Raw genomic sequence first — 22,405 nt, forward strand, 5'->3', positions numbered from 1 at the left:
ATTAAAAAAAAAAAGAAATTCAGTGTTTAGTTGAGGAGATGAATCAACATACAGAAATGGAGGTATAATGCCTGTGTGAGTGTAGGGAGTCGGGGCATGAGGGGATTATCTCTAAGGGAAGTCTTCTCAGAAAAGGCTCTTCATCTCAGTTGGAAATGGTAAGAAGGAGTGAGGCAAGCAAAAAAAATGTCATGAAACGGGACTTCAGGCAGAGGGAGCGAGATTTGGAAAGATACCCAAGAATGAGAGGATACTGTGTTGCTGAACTCACAAGTAGTTCATTTTGCCAGAGTTTAGGAATACTTGTGTAGCTGTGAAGAAGGAAGTAGGACAGGTATGCAAGAGCAGGACCATGGTGAACTTATTTCATGATAAGAAATCTGAATTTCATCCTGAAGGCAAATATGCTATTGATGGAATTAAGCAAAGTAGATGCCTGTCTACCATATTTGTATTTTAGAAAGTATAATCTAGTGGCAGTGTGTATAGTACAGTACAGAAGATTGAAACTGGAAATCCCTCCCCCCTAAAAAAAATACAAGGAAAAAAAAGTGTGAGCTTAAACTAAATCAGGGTTGGATAAATAGTAATGATAAAGAAGAGAAGACATTTTGAGAAGTTTAAGGATATGCTCTCAATAGGAGTTTTTCCCAAATGGATGAGGAAAATAAATGGGTGAGGAAAAAGAAGGATTTAAGAATGACTCCTAGGCTTTTGACTGAGATCAAATAGATGCCAAGGACTAAAATGGGGAAATATAAGTGATGGAAAAGGTTTTGGAAGAATATTAGACTTCGCTTTTAAACATATTGATTTTGAGTTTGTGTAGCAAATATGTTTGCTTACTCAAGCCATAAAACTGTTCTTGCCTGACTATAAAAGTTAAATAATATTTTAGCGTTTCTGGCAGCCAAGGTTATCCACATGACAATGACATGGCCAAAAACATTTCCCCTTCCCATTTCAGCCTTCTTCCTGCCCTCAATTTGAGATGTACTGCGCTTCAACAGCCATGTTATGACCATGAGGTGAGAATCATGAGGCAAATACCAAGAAAAGCCCTAAGTCCTTGACCTTAATAGTGCTGGAGTTGCTGAACCTGTGCCATAACTGTTTATCTCATCCATTTTTTTTTTTAAGTCAGTTAAGCAAAGTTTTCTGTTTTTCACATCCAAATGCATTTCTAACCCCACTCCATTGAAATAGGATTGTCTGGTGGATACCTACAGGAGATAGTTGGGTTGATTCTGCCTTCATGTCTCTGATGTCCACCCTCCAACCCAACCACCATCACCAGGGGTGCAGGAGATTGAAACCACTGATTATAGTCTGCTGAGATCCTGCCCCTGGCAGTTACTGCCAAGTACAATAGTCAACATGATACAGGTTTTGCGGTTCCCAGTGTTAAGCGTGTTCTAAAACTTGGGTTAGGCTGGCTTCACAAAAATGACCTGAGAACCTTATTTAAAATACTGGCCCCAATCTTAGTATTTCCCATCTAGCTGGTCTAGAGTGAGGCCAAAAATCACTTCTCATGTGATTCCAATGGTTAACTAGGTTTAGTCTGTCATGAGAGCACCTACTTGAATGCCAGCTCTACTTGAAAATGTAATGCTGCTTAATTTCACCATCTCTCATATTCCTTTCATTTATAAAATGCAATCCCATACAAGCATCAATCCTATCCCATAAAAGTTTAAAATGTGCCCTCAACCTTCATTCTATCACAGAACAAAATGAAATAAAACAAACACCCTGCACTCTCAGACTCTTCAAAGAATACACCATTCATCATGTGACCTTTCTGAAACCTGGCTTTCTCCATAAGGACACCACTCTCTTTGCAGCTTTCCCAAGGGGTGGCATCCCATTCCAATGCCCCATATACACAAGGCCTAAAATTAAGGTAGTTGTTCCTCTAAATCTCAATGCTGCTTCTAACAATTACTTATATTCCCATGTATAAAAACATCTTGGTTAATGATATTCAACTTATAGTCCTCCTTATAGTGGGCCTCTATGCAGATCTGCTTTCCATATTCATTGCAGACTTCTGTCTTGATTTCGAAGTCTTCTCTAGCCCCAAGTCATGTCATACTGTTTAAATTTAATACTCATGTGAATAGCCAATAATTTCACCTTAAAATTCATTGATGGTTCATCTTCAGTAAACTTTATCTCTATGCCACCTTAAATGCAATATGGCTATAACATTATCTATAACTATGTTATTAGAAATTACGGAACTGAATATTTTTCTTTGACCACAACTTTTCTTAGAATGTTCAATTTCTGATGCTCTCTCTCCTACCACAATTGTTTTTGACTTCTACAGTGATTTAATACAGAGCTGTTTTAAGTGCTTACTACAAAATCTGGCATTTGTTTTCTGAATATTTATCATAGCCTATCTACCTTGGCTTTTGTCCCAGTATATGAATCATGTGTAATTAGGGAAATGGGTTTGGTTTTCAGGGCTAAAGATAGAAAGTTCATGTCTGAAATGATAGCAGAGTCCTGTTTTAGGCAATCTTAATTCCCTATTACCCAAGCATCCTCCTATGTCAATTTGTGATGCCAATAAAGTTTCAATGGCAGAAGCCAAGTTCTAACTTCCTGACAGTACTGAAAGTCCAGCCAATAGCTGATTTCACTGCCTTATTCTCCATTGAGGGTGATTACCCAGAATGGCCAATGAATAAGACTAGGTAGGGATCATTTTGTTTGGCAGACATCAATTTCTACAGAAACTGTAAAATTGAGCTACGTAAAGACACTGCTGGAGTGATCAGGGTCAGGAATTAGATGTCTCATTTAAAGCTGCACATAAACTGGCTGTGCTCTGGACCCAGGAAAACCATGCAGGGTAACAGAAGAGACAGTGTTAAGAGAGGGTGGAATAGCAGAGCAGTCAGTGGCTGGGCTAAAGATGTATTCTATATTGCTATATTACATCCCTTCTGATAAATCTAATAAATGTCATCTTCTTTCAGTGAAAAAGGCATTGAGGTTGATACTTTTGCATTTGGAAAAGGTAACTTAAAGGAACTAGAACGAGATCCAGGATTTCAGATGGTTACCATACTTTTGAATGAAGATCTCTCTACAGGGTCCTATCAAACTTATTACAGAGCAGATCCACATGACTATCTGACAGGCCTCTCAAACTCAATATATCAAAAGAAGGCAAGCATGTATGCCTGTCCTCGTATTCCCAAACCCACTTAAAGGTAGTACCATCTACTCTGTCACTCAAGCTTGGAAGAAATCTTCAATACTTCATTCTTCCATACTCTCTGTCTTAGTTAGTTAGTGGTGCTATAACAGAAAACCACAAGTGGATGGCTTTAACAAAGAGAAGTTTACTCTCTCACAGTCTAGGAGGCTAGAAGTCCAAATTCAGGACACTAGCTTCCAGGGAAGGCTTTCTCTCTGTCGGCTCTGGGGGAAGGTCCTTGTCATCAATCTTCCCCTGATCAAGGAGCTTTTCAGTGCAGGGACCCCAGGTCCAAAGAACACATGCTCCTGGCTCTGCTTTCTTGGTGGTGTGAAGTCCTCCTGTCTCTCTGCTTGTTCGCTTCTCTCTTTTACATCTCAAAAGAGATTGTCTTAAATTGTAGATTAATCTTGTAGACTGAGTCTACATAACTGCTGCTAATCCCATCTCATTAACATCACAGAGATAGGATTTACAACACAGAGGAAAATCACATCAGATGATAAAATAGTGGACAATCACACAATACTGGGAATCATGACCTAGTCAAACTGATGCATACTTTGGGGGGACACAATTCAATCCATAACACTAATAGATATTGCATTAGTTTCCTACTGCCACTGTAACAAATTACCACAAACTAGGTGACTTAAAAGAACAGAAATTTATTCTATCCTGCTGGAGAAGCCAGAGGCCTGAAATCAGTTTCACTGGGCCAAAGTCAAAGTGTTGGCAGGGCCATGCTGCCTCTGGAGGCTCTAGGAGAGAATCCGTACCAGGGAATCTCTCAGCTTTTGGTGGCTACCAACATTCTTTGGCTTGTGGCTATATCATCCCAATCTCTGCCTGCATGGTCACACTGCCTTTTCCTCTTCTGTCACTGCAAAATCTCCCTCTGCCTCCTTCTTCTCCCTCTTATGAGAATACATGTGATTGCATGTAGGGACTATGTGAAGTCTTTTCTTCTTGCTCTTCTTCTTCTTCTTTGCTATAAAAGGTAACATTCACAGGTTTCAAGGGTTAGGACATGATATCTTTTGTGGAGCTGCAAGTGCGTTTCTCTATTTCATTGTGTGTTTAATATGCATATCCTAAGCTCTAATGATTTTGAGTATCTTCTTAAGAGCTTATTTGCTTTAGTGAAGTGCCTATTCAACTTTTTATTAACCTAGTTCTTAAAAATTAGGTTGTTTTCTTGTTATTGAACTTTGAAAGCTCATGGATCTGTGGGTTTACAGTTTTTTGATATATTTGAATTTTTTTCCCACTGTTTCTTCAAATATTTTTCTAACCCAATCCCTTTCTCCTTTTTTTGGAGGCTACAATTACATGTATATTAGGCCAATTTGAGTTCCACCAGAGTTCACTGACTTCTGTTCTTCTTTTTTTTTTTTTTTTTGGTATTGGTTTTTCTTATGTTTTATTTTTATACATACATAATTTCCATTGCTGTGCCTTCACTAATCTGCTTTCGGCAATGTCTAATTTACCATTTATTCCAAAAAGTATATTTTTTAATTTCACATATGGTAGTTTCCATCTCTGAAATTTCTTTTGGGATCTTTTTTTAAATCTTCCATATCTATAGCTAACACTTTAAACATATGGAATACAGTTATTGTAATTATCTGCTAATTCTTACCTCTGTTTTAATTCTGAGTTAGTTTCAATTAATTGACTTATGTTTTCATTATGGGTTAGATATTCCTGTTTTTTGTATGCCTGATAATTTTTTATTGCATTCCACACATTGTTAATTTTACCTTGTTGGATGCTGGGTATTTTTTTGTTCCTATAAATATTCTTGAGCTTTTTCTTGGATGCAGTTAAATTACTTGGAAATAACTTTATCCTTTTGTTCATGCTTTTAAAATTTGTTAGATAGCCTGAAGCGATACTCAGTGTAGAGCTATTTTTTTTCTTTCTTTCTCTGTTTTTTTCTCAAATGAGGCAAGACACGTCTATGTACTTTACCCATTGCACCAGGAATCCTGATGTTTTCCAGTCTGGTTGGTGGGAACAGACACTATTCCCACCCTGTATGAGTGGCAGGTACTGTTATCTCTAATCTCTTCAGTGGTTCTCTCTGGCCTTGGTAGTTTCCTCAGATGCATGTGCTGATGAGTACTCAGCTGAATAAATAAGGGTAATGCTCCACAGAACCCTGGAGTTCTCTCTGTGTAGTTCTTTCTTTTCTCTGGTACTCTGTTCAGCCAATTCTAGTCCTTGACTTCCCCAAACTCTCAACTCTGTCTCTGGAACTCGGGAGTGCTTAGGATTCTGCCTGTGTCCCCCCTTTCTGTACCACAGCCTGAAAACTCTGTCAAGGCAGTAATCATAGCAATCACTTGGTTTCCCTCACTCTGAGATCGATATCTTTGTTGCCTGATGTTAAGTGAATTACAACTCATAATATCATATATTTTGTCTGTATTTGCTTACTTCAGGTGGGGGTGGAGTTGGGGGGAATTTGGTCCCTGCTACTCCATCTTGCCTGCAAGCAGAATCTCCAAATAAAAAAAAAATAAAATAAAACCAAACCTGTTGCTGTTGAGTTGATTCTGACTCATAGTGACCCCACAGGACAGAGTAGAACTGCCCCATAGGGTTTCTAAAGTTGTAAATCTTTACAGAAGCAGACTGTCACATCTTTCTCCTGTGAAGCAGCTGGTGGGTTTCAACCACCAATCTTTTGGTTAGCAGCTGAGCACTTAACTACTGTGCCACCAGGGCTCTCCATTTTAATATAATACCACATATACCACATTTTTATTCATTCCTACTTTGGTCAAGCTTTTCTTTCTGCTGGAGATGGCTTCTTCTATCTTATTTAGCCTGGCTTTACCCTGTGCTTCATTTGTGTCTGATCCTTCAGGCATCCCTCTATGTTCCCATAACATTCTATTCATATTCTGACCACAACACTTACTGTATTACATAGAAATTGTCTCTTTGGTTGTCTATCTCAGCATCTTTGTAATCCTAATGCTATTCCTGGCACATAATAGCATTTTAATTAGTTTTTGCTAAGTTAAATTAAGGAGACTGATATGGATAAGAAAGATAGATGAAAGAGTTATCAGTGCTGGTGCCTGAATTCATGGACAGGATGATCCATCTCAGGAGAGTATACAGAATGAGTAGAAAAGAGGTCCATGTTCTGAATTCCAAGTGATGCTGATACTTAAGTGAAAGGTGGGAGAATAGAAGCTGGGGAAATAGCTAGAGAACTAGGAATAAAACCATGAAAATATTCATGTCAGAAGCTAGAGAAGAACAGAATCTCTGTCCAACCCCTCTCTTGGCCAAGTAAAGGCTTGGAACTGTGATCCAAGCTGTGGTTTCTGAGCATTAGTGCTCAAAATATGGATAGCGAGATGCTGAGACGGGAAGCTATGAAGAATAATAAGGTAGAACTGTACTGTCCAACATGATAGCCACTAAACATATGTGACTACTGAGCATTTAAAATATGGCTAGTATGAATGAAGATGTGCTGGAAGTAAAAAATGAACCATGGATATCAAAGAATTAGTATCAAAAAATGCAAACTGTCTTCTTCATAATGTTTTTATATTATTTGATCAGATAATAATATCTTGAATATTGGTTTATATAGAGTATATAATTAAAATTCATTTAACCTATTTCTTTTTACTTGTTTAATGTAGCAACAAGAAGGTTTAACATGACTTGTGTGGCTTGTATTATAGTTCTACTTGACATCATTGGTTGAGTATCTGGCAAAGGTGACCTTAGGAAGCTGACAGCTAAAATGAGAAAGAGGAGGTTCTAATTTTATTTGCTTTTTCTTTTTTTGAATCTGTACCAGGTTCAATTTACTAGTATGCTGAAAGAAAAGTGTTAGTAGAGAGAAGAGGTGAAGATACAGGGAAAAGACAGGTTCAATGTTGAAGAGAGGTTCCTGAGTAAGAGACAGTAAATAGAAAATACCATAGGGAGATTGCCATGGGACTGAAGGTTGCATAGTATTTCATTAGCTATTTTTTAAATTTAAAGTATGAAATATAAAAAGAAAATTTTTATGTTTTTTGTTTCAGGCAGCAAAAAAAAAAAAAAAAATTATACTCCAAAACTACTATGCTCCTCTGCAATGTCATGGCTTAAGTTTTGCTCTACATTTTATAGACATCTCTACATGATCAATAATATTGATCAAAATTATTAATATTAGAAAATAATGCAGTAAGCCGGGAAGAGTTGTGGGGCTAAAATCTTTGAAAAAAAGAGGTAAACAATATGTCCATCATTTTAATTACATGTGTGTATGTATACAGATATACATAGGCAGAGTTTAGTATTTAACACTTAGATATGGAATTATTAACCTTTAATAATGTTTTAACATTGTCAGAATATATTTTCTGTGGTTTAGAGAAGGAAGAAAATAATGCTGCTTCAGTTTCTCGTCCATGTGCTCTTTCAAGTTGTATGATGAAATTCCTCAGTAAGCGGGTGTTCGCCTTCAATGAGTCTCTTCAGTTCAGTCAGTAAAAATAATTAGTAAATCACTTATACACTCTGTGCTACTCTAAGTCAATCAGTCACTGCCACTGGTACTTGACAAACCATCTTGACTAGGAGCACTGACACAAACATACACAGAGTGGGAAAGCCCAATTTTGAATGCCTTTACATATCAGCAACACTATAGAATGAAGCAGTCATTTCCCACAGGACCCATCACAGTGGAGAGGGAACTCAAAATTGAGTGAGAAAAGGTGGGGAAGGGGAATCAGTTGTTAGACCAGAAAAACTAGTTGTTTAATTTAATTCTTCTTTGAGCTGATTAATAATTTGCTTCATAATGGTTAACTGACTGTGTTTGTGGAGAATTCACTTACTTCTAGAAATTAGGGATGTGGGGAGTGTTACAATCTGTTTCCTTAAAGCTCTCCAATTCTCCAGGTCCATTTCAATTTATAATATAGAGATTTCTTACCTAGTATATACCGAACACTGATAATACCAAGATGGAAAAGACTTTTATGAAGTTCAGTGTTGGAAGTGGCTGTTACCAGTTTCTATCAAACCCAGCCTTGGTCTGGGTGTCAAGATATACATACCTATAAGCTGGTATACTCCTTGGCAGGAGTGCTGCTTAAAACCCAGGCACAGCACAGGCACAGTAACTCTTTATCGAGATGAGTTGGTCCACTCTTAGGTAGATCAATCCAACTCTTCTGGTCTTGAGATATTGTTTCATACCACAACTAACATATCTTAGTGTCAAATTAGAACTAGGAACCTCTCTAGAAAACAGCTGACTTTACTCTGCTATATTATTCCATAGTATAATAAAAATTTAAAGGGAAAAAAATCCTAATGCCTGATTCTTGCTTGATTATTAGACTAAATTAGATATTTCATCCTAAAATTATAATTTTAACACTGAAATTTTCTATTGATAACAATGTGAATGGGGAATTAAATACTACTCAGTTAATAAAACCAAGGGGCCAATATAGATAACTTTTTAGATCTGATATATGTGGCTTATCTATCTAGTTGTTTCAGTCTCAATAGATAATAACCAGTATCTCTCTCTATTTTATTGTCCCTCAGTGAAATTATGAGACTCGCTGATTCTCCAAGAGGACATATTCAAGTCTATGAAGGCCAGTCTTCTCCCAGCCACCTAAAAATGCACAGAGCTCCTTTGGTAAGATTTAACCAGCCAGAGTAAACACTACTACACAGTTTCAATTCTGAGATTAAATGATTCCATTGAACTCTTACTAGAGTCAGAGAAAAACAGCCTGTCTTCACTTCCAGCATAGATCCAGTCACTATTAAACAATAGATTAGAATAATGGAAAATAACCCACACTAAAACATCAGACAAAAATAAAAAGCAGATAACAGTCATTACAATCTTTAAATTGTACTAGATTTATTACACACAATAAGGATCAAAATGAAAGAAGTTCTTACCGTTGGTAGGCACACAGCCTGAACTGAAAGATATATCATCAATAGCTATGACTTCATCCTGTTCATGAGTTGAAATCATTTGACCCTGAATAACAATCTGTGTAAGAAAAACAAAACAAGGAATATCATTGTCTCATGGTCTTATAGAAGAAAGCTTACAAATAGGAAACATGTCACTTTTTTGAAGCACTTGGTTGACCATGCCAATTCCAAATAGAAAGAGGTTAAAGCAAACATTCTCAAGGACAAAAAATATATGGTTATCCCTATATCTCAGATGTGTGGTACAGGTTATATAATATGTTTGTGAAATGAAGTAATATTCAACTGGTTTCTGTCCTACAACCACTGTCTTTGTTTAGTTCCTATGCGTTCATACTATTTAGCACTAACCAAGTTTGGACCTAGGCTCCATCTTGATGCTTAGTTCTTAGTATTTTGCTATTATGATCCATTTCCATCTCTGAGTCACTAAATTTTATTGACAGTCTTGCCTTGGATTTACCATGCTGTCCTATTGCACGTTTTCTGACATTACTCAAACTTCAGCTTGACACTTGACTGGAAATCATGGTTCAGTGACTTATCGTTAAAATGACTGAATCCTATAGTGTGACATGGACCCAGCCTAAGTCTGCACCAAGAGGAAGTATTCTGGTATGATTACTCTGAGAAACTTAGAAGCTACTCTCCAATTTCCTAATTACCTAAATCAATACAAAATTGGTTTGTTAGTGAAGAGTATTATCCTACCCTCATTAATGAATACCAATAATGTGTGAGGTTTAAATCATGGCAATTTAACTTTGTGTGTATCATTCAGCCTTGTTTGTGATATAAATACTTTATTATTTCAAAAAGTCCACACTGCTTTTCAGCTGAAAAATTGGCCTGGATGCAGTAAACCATGGCAGATTGTTTTGCTGTGCTGCATTCCCTTTTGTTCCTGTACAACATGCTAGGCTAATATATTTCTTTTCAAACTAGATGCTATCTACCACTCCATTAAAAATCCAATGAGACTCATGTACAACCTATTAAGAAACCTTTCAGTACATTGCCCTAGGAAAGTCACATTTTCTTCACACAAAAGAGAACAACTGTGTGACTATTTAGAAAGTAGGAATATGTTGGCAAAGGCCTGTCAAAGACTGTTGTGTAGGAATGGTTTTATATAAGGACAGTACAGCATAGTGATTAAAAGTATACATTTGGAGACTACATGGTTTCAGATGCCAGCTTCACCACTTAATAGCAACAGGGACTTAGAAATGTTAATTAACATTTCTATACCTTAACATCTATTTACGTTTAGTTTTCTTTTTGTAAAATGGTAATGATAAAAATAATAAACTACATGATATTGTGTGTGCAAGCATAAATGAGTTACTACATGTAAAACAGTATCTGGCATATAGTAAGCATTGGATAAATGTTAGCTATTATTATAATAACTCAGAGTTATTAACACATTTAAGCTATTGTATGAAGAGTATGTTTGTAGGTAAAAAAATCAATTCTCTACAGATTAATATTTTATTCTTCTTGAAAACTTTTTCACATGGATACATTCCCTAGTTCTTGCTGAGCTAAGCATAGTCCTATAGTAACCATATTAAAGACTGAAGTAGAAATAAGTGTTCACTATATCACCAGTCTCTTCTTTTTCCCTCAACACGGTCTCCCCCAAAAAACTCGTTCATCCTCAGGGTTTTAACGGTCACCCAGGCTAGTGAAACACAAATTTACATCACAAATGTTCATCTCTCCTGCACTCTCCTCCCATACCTCTAAAGCCTGCTGGACATTTTCACTTACATGACACAAAGTCACTTTTAAGTCATCATGTGCCGTTCTTTCCCGTCAAACTGGACCTCTCAGTTGACTCTCTTTTTCTAGTACCAAAAGATTTCCAATTTCCAATGCTAAAAACTCCAGATTCACCTTTGGAATCACTTTTTCTTTTAATGTCAAGTCCAAAGAGACCAGGCTTATTAACCCCTCTTTTTTTTTCCATTCCTATTTTCCATGCGTATATCCTCGCACTTGATCTCTTGAAGTAGCTTATAAATTTCCTTCCTGCCTTGAATCTCTCCTTGTTAGTTTGCAATAGGTATTATACAAGTGTTTGATTCAATTAAATTATATGTTGATTTGTAATATCTGAAGAAAAGTTATTATGAAAAGTTGTAAATGGATGCCATTTGAGCTCATTGGTCCAGCAAGAAGGAAATTTTTTTCTTAGGGAAATTCATGAAACGGTCTATATGGCTACAAACGTCAAGTCTCCTCAGGGATAAGTAGGTAGTCTAATTAAAAATACTTAAATAAAAATATTTCATTTTCTACATAATAAACATGCAGGGATTTTGGTTACAAACCTGAAAAAAGGGACAGGTTGAATTAGCTGAAGAAATGAAATCCCAGGATGGTGATAAAACTTCAGGTACTATGGAGAGCCACTGCAAGAAGCTGTACTGGCATATATATGGGTGTTTCTAAGACAAGTGATGACAGCATTCCTTGTTTTCTTCAAAACTCAGGCAAATATGTTTTGCAGACCTCCACCTCATTTTGATAGTGTTGGGGGGTACATAGCAAAATAAAGTAGACCAAAAGGCAGATAACAGAGTTGAAATTATGAGTTTGGCAACATTACAGAAGTCAGGTATGGTCCACACTGATCCAGTAGTAAACGTGATCCACTCAACTCCAAATATTCCAAGAGAAAATGACCTCTGAATGGAGCCAAGGGGTCGGTGCTTAAGCCACACAGTTTAAATCTTAGAGGAATTTGTGACTGTAGATGGATGAACAACATAAAACTCTTATAGCTGTATTTACTCTATTTAAAAAAAAAAAGTTGCCATCAAGTCAACTCCAACTCACAGAGACCCTATGTGTTTCAGGGTAGAACTGTGCTCCATAGGGTTTTTAATGGCCAATATTTTGGAAGCAGAATGTCAGGCCTTTCTTCCAAGGCACCTATTGGTGAACTTAAAACTCCAACCTTTTGGTTAGCATGTTAACCCTTTGTACCACCCAAGCAGCACCTTGTTGTATTAGAATTGTCTTAATTGGTAGTATACATTCATTATTATTCCCCAAGTAAACATCTTGAAACACAAAAAGGTGACGGTGATTCTTTCCCCATCATGTTGTCAATACTAAACATTCCTGAATTAAAAGGTAAAAGTACCTCAAACTATGTTTTTGAAAAGAGGGTAAAATTTTTTAAATTACTATAACACATTTTTATGAATAATTTGCCCTTTGTCCTTATAAAGCCTATACTTTCTGAGTAAGAGGCTACTGAGAACTCTCTGGCATTTCTAAATTGGATATTAAGGAAATTACTAATAGATAATACCATATTAAAAATCAGTATCAAGTAGAAATTAACAACAGGAAGAGCAAGGAAAACAAATCAACTGCATAGAAACTGAATAACAAACTGCTTAAAAACCACTGGGTAATAGAAGAAATCAAAGACGGAATCAAAAAATTCCTAGAATCGAACAAGAATGAAAACGCATCATACCAAAACCTTTGGGACACAGCAAAGGCAGTCCTCAGAGGTCAATTTATAGCAGTAGATGCACATATAAAAAAAGAAGAAAGGGACAAAATCAAACCATTAGCTGCACAACTCGAACAAATAGAAAGAGAACAGCAAAAGAAGCCCACAGCCACCATAAGAAAGGAAATAATAAAGATCAGAGCAGAAATAAATAAAATGGAGAATAAAAAAACAATAGAAAGAATCAACAAAATCAAAAGTTGGTTCTTTGAAAGGATCAACAAAATTGACAAACCACTGGCCAAATTGACAAAAGAAAAATGAGAGGACACAAATAACCCAAATGAGAAATAAAACGAAGGACATTACAACAGACCCAAGTGAAATAAAAAGGATCACAAGAGAGTACTATGAGAAACTATACTCCAACAAATTTGAAAACCTAGAGGAAATGGAGAAATTTCTAGAAACAGACTACCTACCTAAACTAACACGAAATAATGTTGAAAATCTGAACAGACACATAACAAGAGAAGTGATTGAAAAGGTAATAAAAAAAGCTCCCAACCAAAAAAGCCCTGGCCCAGATGGCTTCACTGGAGAATTCTACCAAACATTCAGAGAGGAGCTTACAGCAGTACTACTCAAATATTTCAGAACGTAGAAAAGAAAAAGATGCTTCTGAACTCATTCTATGAAGCCAGCATAAGCTTGACACCAAAACAAGGTAAAGACACTACCAAAAAAAAAAAATTACAGACCAACATCCGTCATGAATATAGATGCAAAAATTCTCAACAAAATTCTAGCCAATAGAATTCAGCATCATATCAAAAAAATAATACGCCATGACCAAGTGGGATTCATACCAGGTATGCAAGGATGGTTCAACATTAGAAAATCAATCAACATAATCTACCACATAAAGAAAAGAATCACATGATCATCTCAATCAACAAAGAAAAGGCATTTGACAAAGTCCAAAACTCATTCCTGATAAAAACTCTCAGTAAAATAGGTATACAAGGGAAATTTCTCAACATAATAAAGGGCATCTATACAAAACCAACAGCCAACATCAGTCTCAATGGAGAGAGGCTGAAAACATTCCATTCCCCTTGAGAACAGGAACAAGACAAGGATGCCCTTTATTACCACTCCTATTTAACATTGTGCTGGAAGTCCTGCCTAGAGCAACAAAGCAAGAAAAACAAATAAAGACATCCAAATTGGTAAGGAAGAAGTTAAACTGTCCCTGTTTGCGGATAATATGATACTCTACATAGAAAGCCCAAAAGACTCCATGAGAAACCTACTGGAACTAATAGAAAGATTCAGCAGAGTAGTAGGATACAAAATAAACATACAAAAATTAGTTGGATTCCTATATACCAATAAAGAGAATGACTAAAAGGAAATCAGGAAAACAATACCTTTTATAATAGCCCATAAAAAAATAAAATACTTAGGAATAAATCTAACCAGGGATGTAAAAGACCTATACAAAGAAAACTACAAAACACTACTGCAAGAAACCAAAAGAGATCTGCATAAATGGAAAAACATACCACGCTCATGGATAGGTAGACTCAACATTGTGAAAATGTCAATTCTACCCAAAGCAATCTACAAATACAATGCAATCCTGATCCAAATATCAACAATATTCTTTAAAGAGATGGAAAAACTAATCAGTAACTTCATATGGAAAGGGAAGAGGCCCCGGATAAGTAAACACTATTGAAGAAGAAGAATAAAGTAGGAGGACTCACACTACTTGACCTCAGAAACTACTATACAGCTACGGTAGTCAAAACAGCCTGGTACTGGTACAAAGAAAGATACATTGACCAATAGAACAGAAATGAGAACCCAGATGTAAATCCATCCACCTAGGGTCACCTGATCTTCGACAAGGGCCCAAAGTCCACCAAATGGGGGAAAGATAGTCTTTTTAACAAACGGTGCTGGCAAAACTGGATGTCCATCTGCAAAAAAAATGAAACAGGACCCATACCTCACACCATACACAAAAAATAATTCAAAATGGATCAAAGACTTAAATATAAAACCAGAAACTATAAAGATCATAGAAGGAAAAAGTAGGATCAACGCTAGAGGCCCTAATACACGGCATTAACAGGATACAAAGCATAACTAACGACACACAAATACCAGAAGGTAAGCTAGATACCTGGAATCTTCTAAAAATTAAACACTTATGCTCATCAAAAGACTTCACCAAAAGAATAAAAAGAGAAACTACAGACTGGGAAAAAAAAATTGGCTATGGCAAATCTGACAAAGGCCTAATCTCTAAAATCTACAGGAAAATCCAACTCCTCTACAACTAAAAGACAAAAAAATCCAATTACCAAATGGGAAAAGGAAATGAATAGACACTTCACCAAAGAAGACATTCGGGTGGCTAACAGACACATTAGGAAATGCTCACTATCACTAGCCATTAGAGAAATATAAATCAAAACCACAATGAGATACCATCTCACACCAGCATTACTAGCAAACATCAAGAAAACAGAAAATAACAAATGTTAGAAAGGTTGCAGGGAGATTGGAACTCTTACAAACTTCTGGTGGAAATGTAAAATGATACAACCATTTTGGAAAATGATATGGTGCTTCCTTACAAACCTAGAAATAGAAATACCAAATGATTCAGCAATCCGACTCCTAGGAATATATCCTAGAGAAATAAGAGTTATCACATGAATAGACATATGCACACCCATGTTCATTGCATCAGTGTTCACAACAGCAAAAAGATGGAAACAACCTAGATGCTCATCAACAGATGAATGGATAAACAAACTGGGGTACATACACACAATGGAGTATTATGCAATGATAAAGAACAACGATGAATCTGCGAAGCATCTCATAACATGGATCAAACTGGAGGGCATTATGCTGAGTGAAATAAGTCAATCATAAAAGGACAAATATTGTATGAGACCACTACTAATAAAACTCATGAAAATATTTACACACATAAAGAAATAATCTTTGATGGTTATGAGGGAGGGGATGGGTGGGATGGAAAAACACTAAACAGACAATAGATAAGTGGTAACTTTGGTGAACGGTAAGACAGTACACAATACTGGGGAAGCCAGTACAACTTGTACAAGGCAAGGTCACGTAAGCTCCATTGACATATCCAAACTTCCTGAGGGACCAAATTACTGGGTTGAGGGCTGTGGAGACCATAATCTCAGGGAACATCTAGCCCAATTGGCATAACATAGTTTATAAAGAAAATGTTCTACATTCTACTTTGGTGAGTAGTGTCTGGGGTCTTAGAAGCTTGTGAGTGGCCATCTAAGATTCTCCACTGGACTCACTGCATTGGGGACAAGGGAGAATGAAGAAAACTAAAGACATAAGAGAAAAATTAGTCCAAAGGACTAATGGACCACAACTACCACAGCCTCCACCAGACTGAGTCCAGTACAATTAGATGATGCCCAGCTACCGCCACCGTCTACTCTGACAGGGATCACAATAGAGGGTCCCAGACGGAGATGGAGAAAAATGTAGAACAAAATTCTAATTCACAAAAAAGATCAGACTTACTGACCTGACAGAGACTGAAAAAACCCAAAGAGTATGGCCCCTGGACACCCTTATAGCTCAGTAATGAAGTCACTCCCGAGGTTCACCCTTCAGCCAAAGATTAGACAGGCCCATAAAACAAAACGAGACTAAAGGGCACACCAACCCAGGGACAAGACTAGAAGGCAGGAGGGGACAAGAGAGCTGGTAATAAGGAACCCAAGGTCAAGAAGGGAGAGCATTGACATGTCATAGGGTTGATAACCAATGTCACAGAACAATGTGTGTACTAACCGTTTAATGAGAAGCTAGTTTGTTCTTTATCTAAAGTACAATAATTTAAAAAAGGAAAAAAAATACTTCAGTATCTTCTCAAAATTCAGGCACCAACTGCTCAGTTTAACAGTGCAAACATTCAACTTGATAACCATAATCAGTGATGTATTTAGTAAACTAGTATTCATTCCTTCCTACCCATATTAAAATCCATAAAACCAATGTACGAGTACACTTCCAGAGAAAAATTGGTGGGTGGTTTCACTTAAATTTGTGACTAAATTTTTGCAATATATTTATCCTGCTTTATTCTTTGCCTCCTTGAACATTTTAGGGCAAGAATAAAATTGTTTATATCTGTAATTTTGAAAAATGTGATTGCAGTTAATCAGCATCATGCAAAGCCTAACACTGTTCTCTCATCCAGCACAGCAGACAAAAGAGTATTTAATGAGCTCCATGCAATAAATTAGACCAAATGAGGAGGTTGTTTTATTTCTCTGCCATGTTGAATATATCCTTATAAGTTTTTTAATGTGATAAAAAGAAAATATTATTGTGGCTCAGTGATTAAGTGCTCGAAGTCTGAAACCAAACTACCCCAGGTTCTAAACTAGTATGTGATTTAGGTAGATTATGCAGCTCTTTAAAGTTCACATTCCTCACTGAACAATGGAGTGAATTATAATTCTGCCTCAGAGAATTGTCTTGAGGAGTCAAGATGACATGACAATGTATAAAAAGGATTGAATATAGCACTTTGCAGACAGTAAGCACTCAATAAATGCTGCTTGTTATTATTCCTTAAGATTTTCAGAAACTTTCTGAATTGCGGCCATCTTTGTTGACTTTAAATGGTTAATCACCATTCCTTGTTATGTAGCTGTATCCCTTCAGAAATTAACACGCTTCATTTTTATTAATGGATGGACTTAGTAATTTGCAGATAAAGGTAATAAAGATCCAAGGTGAGAGCCAGGTCCAGAGGCTTTCTCAAAATCTCCTGCAAAGCCAGGGGTCCACCTGAGACTGAAATCTCCTCTTTATTTCTAAAGGAAACATGAATGGCTTTAAACCATCAGAAGTCAGCATGCAGGGGAAACTGCAGAAAATGGAATAATCCTTAGGGGCTTGTAAATTGATGAGGCAGCAGATACTGTCTGAAGACGCTGATTACAAAATTCCCTCAAATAAGCCTCTCACTAAGCTTTTCAGGAATGAGCTAGTAGATGGTGGTGGGCAGTATTACAAGGACGAGCACATCCCTGCAGCCCAGCCAAACAAAAGCACATGAATATCTGGCCACTTGCTGACAGGAGAGAATTAAAACATACCTGCAATCTTAAATATTGGTGTAGCTGAAGCATTCCGAGAGAATCATATGGTCTCCTAATTTTTACAAAGCCTTTAAGGTACAAACACTGTTTTTACATCAGCAACAAAATCTTCTGGGAAACAAATTAATATACTGCACATGCCGCTGCTATAGTTGAAGCCACCGCTGCATTTTAAAGCACTCAAGTGAATAACCTTGCTGCCTTAGCTACAGTTGAACTGCTTTGGAGACGGCATATTCTGGAGTTTGAAGTTTTCTGTTTAGCTACTGCACATATTTAATCATCAGCCTCTATGATGTGCCGTTTGGGAATGGGCAGCTGAGGAAAACAAAGAAGTTATTCTAAAAGGATTAACCTACAGGATTCAACAAGTTGCAACCCTTTCCAACATTCAATTCTCCATTGTGCTACTGGTAGAGACCTTGACCTGAAGATACGGACAGTTAGATAAAAAAAGACAAGAAGTTTGATAGTTTAGACTCTTTTATCACTCGTTCTATTTTAAAGTTTAAAAATATCTGTAAATAACAATACAGTATAGACATAGAAAAGATTTCCATCTCAGTCAGTAAAATGTATACAAGGATGGAGAGTAAAGGGACTTCAGCAAGTTCATCCCTCAGAATCTCATCAACGTGACTCAGTTCCTTCAAAAGGAATCATGGCTCTGTTTTGTTGCTTTTATTGTTGTTGATAAAACAAACAGGGAGCCACAGAGGCAAGAAGAGAAATGTAAGAGCTAAACTAGAAACTTCTCTTGTGTTTAAGAACACCTGAACATCCCTAGCAGATTAGCTGCATTGTTGGTGCTCTTGGGTACTCATTCTGCACAGCTTTCCCCAGAAAAGCCACAGACTCCTTCAGGGCCCAGGAACAAAGAGTATCTCCTCCCCCTACCTGTCAAAAATATTCTCTCATTATAGTCCTGCGAACAGTCTCTGCATTGTTTGTTGGTGCTCTTGGGTACTCATTCTGCACAGCTTTCCCCAGAAAAACCACAGACTCCTTCAGGGCCCAGGAACAAAGAGTATCTCCTCCCCCTACCTGTCAAAAATATTCTCTCATTATAGTCCTGCGAACAGTCTCTGCATTGTGCCTAAAAAATAAAACAACTGTTGCCTTAGAGTAGATTCCGGTTCATAGCAACCCTGGAGGACAGAGAAGAACTGCCCCATAGGGTTTCCAAGGAACGGCTGGCGGATTTGAACTGCCAACCCTTTTGCTTAACAGCTGTAGCTCTTGACCACTACACCACCAGGGTTCCCAAGTGCTCCAAATAAGTCTTTATTAAGTAAATGAATCAATCATTCATAGAAAGACTTTAACAGCCTGCTAAGACTTAAACAGTCTTAAGCTTGATAGCTTAGTATGTCCCCTTATCCTGATAGCAACAGAGTGCAAAACCTCAAACTACAGAACTGTGGTTCCAACTATAGAATTTCTCTTAAATCCTAGCAGCTAAGCATCACTAAGCCACCTACTAACTGAATTTCTTTATCCTTCTTTGGATCCCCAATTAGTTTACCAAAGGCTGGAAATTTCAAATTATAGTCATTTTATGGTATATCAGTTAAGAAAATGTGTCATTCCTGTAACTTGCAATTCAACTTTTATAGTAGAGTTCCTGCTCATTCTTCTATCCCTTTCCTCTTAGCTAGTCAAATAACTGAAGTTAAAATTCAATCCAATTCAATTCCTATATATAAGCAAGCGCGAAATTCATCACATATCAGATGATTTTCTACTCCATATCAAATTTATAAAATTTAGTATTATATCATTCTACTAATAGAAGATTAAAGAAATCTACTTGGGCTAAATTGGCCCACAGACTAGTCTTAGGAAATAAATTCATTAAGGATAAAATGCTTTAAGATCTTGTTTTTAACTGCAAAATTTTGCCTGGCTGTCCCAAATGTTAAAATAGGCAATACTTTTCTAAGAACTCTTGTAATAATCATTAGATGATAATTCTACTATGCTTAAGTTTTATTAGGTTGCATAAATAACTTCATCTTTTATCAGCTTGCATTAGCTTTAATTCTCCAAGTTATTTTGGAAAATAAAGGTTGTATTGAATAGTTTGGGTTTAGCCGTGGAATAAATATGACAATTATTCTACTTCACAGCATCTGAAATTAGTATTTAAATCAAACAGCCTCTTTCCTCATTTCTCAACATTACGCTCTTCTCTAGAAAGCATAAGAAAAGTCTGGAAGGAAAATGATTCTTGCGAAGAAGAAATAAAAAGGAAAAGGATGATGAAACAATGAGAAAAACAGGGTGGAAAATGGAGACGTTCAAGAAATTAAGGAGACAATTAGAAAGTCAGATCATGCTGCCCAGTCAAATATGAGATTATAAGCACTGTGGCATCACCTATTATTCATTTTTGAATCTTCCTTGAAGCAAGGACAATGATAAAGGCCTTGCCCACTGACACCCAATAACCTACTGCGGTACGATTATTGGTGTGTGTGGCCCTTCTAGCTAAGGTCTTGTAACTTCCACCCAGGTGATTGTGTGATAGGGTAATTGTGGCCTACCAAGGGGACTGGTCAGTTTTGCTTTAAAAGAGAGCTAATTCCAGAGCAGGGAGGAAGAGCCCACCATCACCAAGGAAGGAGAGACCAGCAGGAGAGACTTGGCAGCAGGAGACAGGAGATGGCTTCCTGGCACACGGAGAAAGAAAGCTGAGTGCCTTTGGACAGAGACTGAGGGCCAGTGAGAGGCGAACCTGAGAGCACAGCTGGGAAGAGGCTATCCTGATGGAAGAACTGTATCCTAAGTGTTCATGAGCCTGAATTGTAACTGTTACTTCCCTAATAAACCCCATAATCGTGAGTGTGGTCTATGAGTTATGTGTAGTCATTGCAATGAATAATCGAACCCAGCAGAGAAGTAGCGAGTGCTGAGGGAGTGATAGTTCCTGTCAGAATTGATAGAGATGGTGGAGAGAGGAGGCACATCTGACCTCCATCTCATACGAATCAGCCTTGGGCTGTTGATCTTAGTTCTCCCTCCCTCTTGTGGAGTTGGAGGAGGTCAGACACCTCCCCCATTCTGTTTTTACACCTACAAAGAGTAAATGTTGAATTATCAAATATTACAAGAACATCAATATATCTTAAAGTATATTAACTTTAGTTTTGATACATATAAATTCAAAATCTTCTTTTCTTTTTTTTTTGTCTTTTAGGATGACCAACCATCCTGATTTGCTTGGGACTCTGTGGTTTAACACTTGAAAGTCCCGCATTCTGCTAAACCCCTCGATTCTCAGCTAACTGGGATGGGTAGTCACCCTACTTTCAGCTCACCACATCTTAAAAAGCTGTATCTTATCAATTTTCCTTCAGAGGCATAGCTAGAGAATAGAACACACTTACCTGAAATCTCTGTGAGCTATGGATTTTGATGACATTTCTCTCCCATGCATCTTTGAGCCCAGCTGTGTTTTGCCACAAATGCTGAATAGGACTATCACAGGCAGTTTGAAGGCCCACCATTAACTGTCCACTCACTTGGCTAAAGAAGTGATAAAATGTAATCTGTGAAAAAATAAATAATGTCTGAACAATTATAATAAGGAATTTCCCAAACGTGAAATGTATTTTAAAAGTAGTGTGCTTTTAAATACCTGACAAGCATTTTGGTTATTAGTCGGAAGGAAAATTCTGCTTCTTAAGTTTGAGGAAGTAGAATCCAATCTGGAGACCAATGAGAGGAAATGGGCTGTAAAAAACAACAGTCAGCATGTTAGATTCAGAGGGATTGCTGGCAAACGTATTTAAGACATCAGGCTATAATTCAGACCTACCTCCAGTTTAGGTCAATATATTTTTGTATATAAATGAAAAATATAACCAACCAATTGCTTTTGCAAATGGTGTGATACTTATCACTTCATTATTTTCCCCAATGAAATAACTAATTGTGATTATACTCCCTGTATTACTATTAGAGGAGTCCCGGTGAGGCAAGGGTTAAGCACTCATCTGTTAACAAAAAGGTCTGCAGTTCTAACCCACCAGCCACTCCACAGGAGAAAAGACCTGGCAATCTGTTCCTGTAAAGATTAGAGCCTAGAAAACCCTATAGGGCAATTCTACTTTGTCCTATAGGGTCACTATGAGTCAGAATCAACTTGATGGCACACAATAACATCATACCACTATTATGGGCTACAGTCCACGGTCCAATTTACCACATCTAACATAACTGCAGTGATGCTAAGCAGGTTGCAGCGGACCTTCCAGAATAAGATAGATTAAGAAAAAAAGGTTTGGTGATATACTTTCAAAAATCAGCCAGTGAAAACCCTGTTGAGTCACAACAGTCTGATCCATTGTGCGTGGGAACACCACGAGTCAGGAGCCACCGCAACGGCAGCTAACAACATAAAAAATTACAACCCTGCAAAGACAGTACCCAGAGAAAACCTCATATTGGGGAGCGCCTGCCAAAATAAACACCCAACGAAGAATTCAAAAGAGATAATGGTTGGCTGTTTGTTCAGAA

At 37.2% G+C, this 22,405-nt stretch overlaps 1 protein-coding gene across 1 annotated transcript in view; it reads right to left on the minus strand.

Annotated features, from left to right (window-relative positions):
- MALRD1 (MAM and LDL receptor class A domain containing 1) overlaps nucleotides 1-22,405 on the minus strand; it is a 964,362-nt gene that overhangs the window by 894,071 nt on the left and 47,886 nt on the right. Inside the window, 3 exon segments of the mRNA XM_012556720.1 lie at nucleotides 9,176-9,272; nucleotides 21,274-21,435; nucleotides 21,525-21,619. Coding sequence (XP_012412174.1) covers nucleotides 9,176-9,272; nucleotides 21,274-21,435; nucleotides 21,525-21,619 — 354 coding nt within the window.

Source organism: Trichechus manatus, unplaced genomic scaffold, assembly GCF_000243295.1.
Source record: "Trichechus manatus latirostris isolate Lorelei unplaced genomic scaffold, TriManLat1.0 scaffold00075, whole genome shotgun sequence".
NCBI lineage: Eukaryota > Metazoa > Chordata > Mammalia > Sirenia > Trichechidae > Trichechus > Trichechus manatus.